The sequence below is a fragment of the Solanum pennellii genome, chromosome 11 (assembly GCF_001406875.1).
Source record: "Solanum pennellii chromosome 11, SPENNV200".
In the NCBI taxonomy this organism is placed as follows: domain Eukaryota; kingdom Viridiplantae; phylum Streptophyta; class Magnoliopsida; order Solanales; family Solanaceae; genus Solanum; species Solanum pennellii.
This window is the reverse complement of record NC_028647.1, coordinates 25,289,025-25,296,282: the sequence shown is the minus strand read 5'-3', so window position 1 is coordinate 25,296,282 and position 7,258 is coordinate 25,289,025. Positions and strand designations below refer to the sequence as shown.

The window sequence follows — 7,258 nt, the reverse complement described above, 5'->3', positions numbered from 1 at the left end:
TGAGCTTTGTTGCACTTTAGATTATTTTGTCATTGGTTGAGGATAAGACGATGGATTCACATCCAAAGGCACTAAGAAGGTAAGACGATGGATTCATGTCCAATCGCACAAAGAGGATATGATAAGGAATCAAAAGTTTTGATCACTATAGTGATAAAGATGTTGAGTTCAAGTCTCAAAATTTATGGCCTAAAATGATTTTATATGGATAAGACATTGAATTTGAGTCTTAATACACCATGTTGATAATATAACAATGACTAAAGAAAAATTAATGAGTTGTTTTATGAGATAAGAAATTTACTGAATTTGCTCCATTACTAAAGTTAATGTTATAGTAGTGCATAATATGTCTGAAAGAAGACAAGTGATTGAATAATGCACATAAATGTGGAATGAGGTACTAAAAGCTATCATAATTTGATATGATTATGTGTTTGTGTTCCATTCATGAAGAATGAGAACTTTTGATAAATGCTAAAAATATAAATCCATTCATTAAAGGGAATGAGGTAAGTCACCATGCTAGGCATGGAAAGATTGCGACCTTTAGTCAATAGTGTGGTATCACCAAGAATGCCTTCAAGAAGACATGTATTATAGAAAAGTTTCATGTTTTATCTTTAGGCTTGTATTGGACAAGAATTAGTGCAATTGAGGCACGTTCTATAGTAAATAAGAAATTTACTAATTTTAATATTTTCTTAATTTGACATGATTGTTTGGGACATCATTAGTCTATAATGTTTAGACGAATTATGAAAAATTAAAATGGACATCCATTCAAGAACCTAAAAATTCTTTTAAATGGTGAGTTTTCTTGTAATGATTGTTAGCAAGGCAAGCTAATTGTGAGACCATCATAAACCAAAGTTGAGATTGAATTCTTTGCGTTCTAGGAACGTATACAGATATTTGTGGACCTAGTCATCTACTTAGTGGATTGTTTAGATATTTAATGGTCCTAATAAATGTTTCTTCTATATGTTCTCATGTGTGCCTATTATTATCTCGCAACTTGATGTTTGCAAAAATGTTGGCACAAATAATATGTTACATGCACAATTTTCTTCAGATTAGTTAATTCAATGATGGGATCACGACTCACCTAAAGGGTGAAGTATTTGAGAAGAAATAAATCTGAAAGTTACTCTTTCATTAATAAAATTGAAATTTACTCATATAATAGTAAATCAGAAATTTACTAAAGCAAAAGGCACATGACGTAGTAAAGTTGGAGTTTACGAGTACTAATAATTTTATTAGTTGCCATGAATAATTTGGTCATCCCAAAGATGTGCATACTGAGTAATGGACATATATTTATAAAGTAGAAGATTCTTCAAGAATTCTTTATGTTGCTTGTGCTCGTGATAAAGTTGATTGGAATCAACTAAAGTTAGGACTAAATCCCTAAATTCTGAAAAGTATAAAAGGTGAATATGGGTCCGTTCTCCTATCATATGATATGATAAAAAGATGCCTCAATAGATAATCAATATGCGTTTGTTGTCAGCTTGCAGTTTGACATTCACAAAATTGTTTGTGCAATAATAATTGAGTTAAGAGCAAAATACATGTAATCAAGACAATTTATCTTGATAATATTGATAAATACTCAAGATGATGTGACACTAAATGTCTCAAATAGTAAAATCATTGTTTATGAAAATAAAGCTTCATATGTTGATATGAAATACGATATTGCATACAAAAGTAATTGTACGAATTAGATCGATAAATTATGATCAAATTTTCTTTCAATTGATTTATGGTCGGGGATCAAATATTTTTCATCTGATTATTTTGATATGTGGTATATAATCAATGAATATACATTGATGCACAAGGATAGATTCTCCAAAGATTGAGATATATATTAGTTTGTCTAACATAAGGGGAAGAGTAGAAGCAATACAAAAGTTGTAAATACTCCTATTGGATGTCCCTTAAAGATAGAGTCTACGACATGCATAAAGCATGATAGACTAATCAATTCTAAATACAAAAATTTTTGAAAAAGGGAAAGGATCAAAGAATCAAAATGATCATAATAAGAAGATAATGTGCTCTTGGGGAGCCTACGACATAACACTTTATGAAACCTCATAAGAGGGGTAGCTACCTAAAAATAATAAAGTGATGAGATCTCAATAAGTTATGTCGCATTGTGAATCAATGCAAAATGGTATGTCGTTGACGATATCTTTGATACAATAGCGCGCAATATTGTAAAAGATTATGGGGATATAAATTCTACATCTATTAAAGCATGCTTGTGTAGAAATAACTATCAAGTGAAAAGTGGAGTGATGCATCTTGGTAAGCGTAAAGCTTATTTTACTTGCAATCTAGGCACTTAAAAATGTCATACATCTAATATTGAATGTTGTTACTTGACAAAATTAAATATCCAATGGGTTCAAAATCTAAAGCATATACAAGTTTTTGGAAAACTTGTTTATCATCCTCATAAGGATTAAATAGATTCAAAATGCATAGAGCATATACAAATATTATTATGCAAGTTGATGACTAGAATTGAAACTCTTGGCAATAGATTATTTGCTTAAAGAAGTTGAAGTAAGGAACTTGCAGAAATTTTTCAGCCTGAAGGGAAGATTTATAAAAGCAGATAGAAGAAAGAATATTTCGTCAAGGTTTTTGTACACTCATAAGCTCCCATGAATGGTGATATCAACATGCAAGAGGTCTGTTCAAGTAATATTATTGTTGATTTATTCACCAAGTCTCTACCAACTACAACTTTCAAGAAGATGGTGCACAAGCTTGGAAAACGTAGATTCTAGTCTCTGAATTGATGTTGTCATTAGAGGGAGTTAATACGCGATATACTCTTTTTTCCTCACAAGGTTTTGTCCCACTGGGTTTTCCTTGTAAGGTTTTTAATGAGGCATTCATAATGCATATTATTAGATATGCGTACTCTTTTTCCTTCACTAGATTTTTTTTCTACTGGATTTATCTAGTAAGGTTTTAACGAGGCACATAATCTACCGACATTCAAAGGGGAGTGTTATAAACAATTTGTATTATAGTGAATGTCTAATTATGTGAAGTCCTTGGAGGATATGGTTAGGAATCCTACTTGGGACCAAGTAAGGTTTTCCCTATAAATAAAGGGTTTTCCTTCATTTTAAATAAGATTTTGAAAGATATATGAATCCTGAATATACTATGAATAAGAAATCTTTTCTCTTCTCTCTACTTTGTTCTTCTACTTAATTTATATAGTTTCATAACATGAATGAATATGTTTGAGTTTTTTTTTAAAAAAATGCAACTGATGAAAAAATTAAGTGATATTTACCTTTTTAAAAAATATTCTCTTCCTTGATTTTCTCCCTCCTATTATAAAATATTTGAATTTTTTCAAACTAAACAAATCAAAAAAAAAAACATAAATCGGATTTATAACAAATTAAAATATTGACACTTTTAATAAATATTGAAAATGAGGCTAATGAATCCTATTAAATGCTAAAATATTGACATTTTGAAAAAATTCAACTAAATTAATTATTTTAAAATGAGAAAATTGTATATAATAGCAAACTATTAATTCAAATCAAATGATATAACTACTGTTTGATTTAATTGTACCACACAACGAACTATTGTTATTTCGTCTCTCTCCTGGTGAATCTCGATCGTCACTCTCGTTATCTCCCTCCCTCTCTCGCTTTTTATACAAACGCATATGTATAAAAACGCATTCGTATTATACAAACTATAGCTATAAAATTGCAAGATCCTACACCTTGGCTTCATAGGTAGTAAGGTAGATTCTTCCTTATTTACATTGCAAGCTCACAAAGGAATCATATTTCTGTTATACGTGGATGATATTATGATCACAGATATTCATACAAAAGCATTAACCAAACAGGTTTTTGCTGAGTTTCGTCGCAAGCTAGGAGTTACAGTCCCTCCACTCACTAGCTTGAGGGAAGTATTGAAAGAAGGTGATGGAACATGTCAAAGAAACAGGTTTGGTGGAGCTGCCTGGCGAGTTAGAGTTCGAGTTACACTAGGACTAGACTGCTATCCTAATTTATGTACAAGTCTATGCTGTGAACGACTAAAGTTGATGTATTCGACTAGGATAAGGTGTAAATAATATATTTGTGTTGTATTAGGATTCCTAGTATAGCTAGTATAAGACTCTTCTCCAATATGGAGTATGCAAGTCAATTATTCAATTATCAATACGATCCTTGATTCTTCACATATCAGTAAAAATTCTACAAAACAAATAGTTCAAAAATTTCAAACAAACTTCACCAAATAATTCGGTGCAACTATAAGAATGAATAAAACAATAATCTTGTGAAAAATTTTAAAAATGACATTTCAAATCATTACACCGATGGACTAAAATATTGGAATCAATCATTGAATACTCCGTGACAAATGGATGATTATGACGTCTATTACTTTAGGGGAAAAAAGTGTAAACTAATGGGGAGATGTGTGATATTTTCATAATCGGGATTTAGTAAATATAAAATTTAATTATAGTTAAAAATTAAATCTCGAATGCATAACATGATTCACGATCCATCAAAATTAAATGACACAAGCCATTTCAAAGTAAAAAATATTTTCTTTCCCACATACAAATAAGACTTTATTAATGATAATCAGAGACCTTTGATAAGTAGTATGAATTTGAACATTTTTTTCCACTAAGATATTAAATACAATCCCATCCTTTGTATAATAACCAATAAATTACTAATTGAGTAATAACTCAATTTGACATTCTCGAAAGTCCTTTAGCAGAGCTAGCAAAATGGGAACTGCACCGTTCAAAATGGGAACATCATTCAAAATTTCTACATGACTAAGGATTATTAGAGTTAAAACTGTTTTTTAAAAATATATATATATATTGAAACAGAAAAAGAGAGAACCGGGATGGAAAAACTGATCCCTATAGTCCCAAATATAAATTTTGGCAAATTAAATTGGTTACAAAATTCAATTTGGGGATGATTTGTGAAACACTTAAAAAATACTTTTAAGGAGAGCTTATCTTAAAAACACTTGGAACATGTATGACATTACAACTGGAAATGGCTTATTTTTAAAAACATTATCCCTTAAAATAATAACTTTTTAAAAGGTGTTTTTGAAAAAAGTAATTTCTATTTTGTTAATTTTTTTAGAAGTGTTTTTTTTTTTAAAAAAAAAGAGATTATGTTTCCCTGATCATTTTTAGAAATGCTAAATGGCCAAAAAATTTGACTGGCAATTTAAAAAATTTATAGTATCGTTATTATTTTAAAATAGACTCATTTTTTTCTATTTTTTAATCAAAAAATTTAAAACTAAAAGAGTAAATATATTTAAAATGGTAAAATAACATTCTGGCCATATTCTGATAAAATTTTTGGGCTAAAAGAATTTTTTCATTACAAAAAAGAATAAGTATCAATACACTTTTAATATTAAAATTATTTTTAAAAAAATTATTTTAAATATCTAATATTAGAATTTTAATAAATTTCTTATTTTAATTTAATTGATAGTATGCACATTCATATCTTCCATCAATACTATACATAAATAAATTAAATATTGATATCATATTTACAAAATAATTTAAATATAATTAAGAATAACATGTAAAACAATTTTACATATATATCACAAGATAGGAAAACATAATTTTATGCTTCTACCTTTGGAATAATCGGAAACTTTTAGTTCTTTGCAACATCAGAAAATCATTTCTCCTTGGGGTTAAAAGCAATTTTAACAAATCAAACACCTCTTTTTTAAAAAAAAAAGAAAATGAAAATTAATATTTTTAATCTCTCAACAAGAACGTCAAACGAGCTCTTAATAGTAGTTATTTTTAAGCCAAAAAAGACAAAAATTAGTCAAATATGATTATCAATGTGTTTTTTAAAAGATGCACTTTGCTTTTTTAATTTTTGCAAAATCTTTTCATAGAAGGTTCGCCCTTTATAAATGAGGTTTCCCATCCCATTGTGAATATCAAGTGTTTGAACTATATAATAAACACCTCCCTTTTCACATTTGGAGTTAAAGTAGGTAGCAAAGAAAAACATGGCTAAGTTTATAATGTTTTTCATGATTTTCACAATTAGTTCAGTAGTAGGAGATGGCGATTATGCATACGACTACGATGATGCATATGCTCCGGCATCAGCATCAACGATATCAGTACCAGCGCCACCACCAGCATCGACGTCACCGGTACCGACGCCAACACCGGTACCAACGCCACCATCGGTGCCAACGCCGCCACCGGTACCGGCGCCAGCACCGGCTGTGGTACCAGCTTTGTTTGCTTTTGGAGACTCACTGATAGATAGTGGAAACAACAACCAACTTTTCTCATTTGCAAAAGCCAATTATTTGCCTTACGGCATTGATGTTGGTGGCCCTACTGGACGCTTCTCTAATGGCTACACCATCCTTGATCAGATCGGTAACTGCTTCTATTTCGAATCTTTTTTTAAAAAATAAAAAATTAAATTATTTTATTTGGGGTTAGTGTTTCACTCTTACATCTTCTTGTTTCTGTGATTAACTCTTCCTTTGTTATTTTTGAAACGTTTATAAGCTTGGCTGGAAGGACAAGTCCAATTACTGATTTGGCCTCATAATGCATTTGAATCGAGAAATCATTTAATTTAGAATTCAAAGATTATTAACATTTAAAGTCATTTTGTAGAGAGTATATATGTCGATATGCTTCTTTTCATTTTCTGGAAACAATCTGAAAAATAAAAAATTAGCAACTCTTTCGGTCTAATTTTTTTTTTTTTTTGAAAAAAAAAGTTCTTGAATTATTCATTATTTTGAAAATTTAAGAAAAAAATTATTCTAGAGTCATCTTTTTCAAAACATTTAATTTATCAAAATTATCATTTAATTTACCTTTTCTGGAAGAATGCACAAAATTAAAACGGGTCAAATAAATGTAAATGAAAAGACTAGTGAATACATTTTGAGTATGACTCTTATATTGTCTTTATGCTGCAAACAATATTTGTTTTCTTATAAATATTTATTACTTAATTAAAGTCAGTTTGTGTATCTTTAAAATATATGATCACTTAACTTTAGTTTCAATTTTTACGTTACATCTTGAAGTCACAAAATAAAATAAAAAAAAGTGAAAGACACGTTTTAAATAATAATAATAAAACGTTTTATATATCACTTAGATAGACATTATGGTTTAAAAAAAAAAAGGGGG

General features: G+C 29.3%; 1 protein-coding gene across 1 annotated transcript in view; it reads left to right on the top strand.

The window, feature by feature from the left end:
- Nucleotides 1-6,013: 6,013 nt before the first annotated feature.
- The window catches only part of LOC107004180 (GDSL esterase/lipase At1g71691-like), a 2,781-nt gene continuing 1,536 nt past the window's right edge, over nt 6,014-7,258 (top strand). Inside the window, exon 1 of the mRNA XM_015202421.2 lies at nt 6,014-6,484. Coding sequence (XP_015057907.1) covers nt 6,100-6,484 — 385 coding nt within the window. The 5' untranslated portion in view covers nt 6,014-6,099. The remainder of the gene's footprint in view (nt 6,485-7,258) is intronic.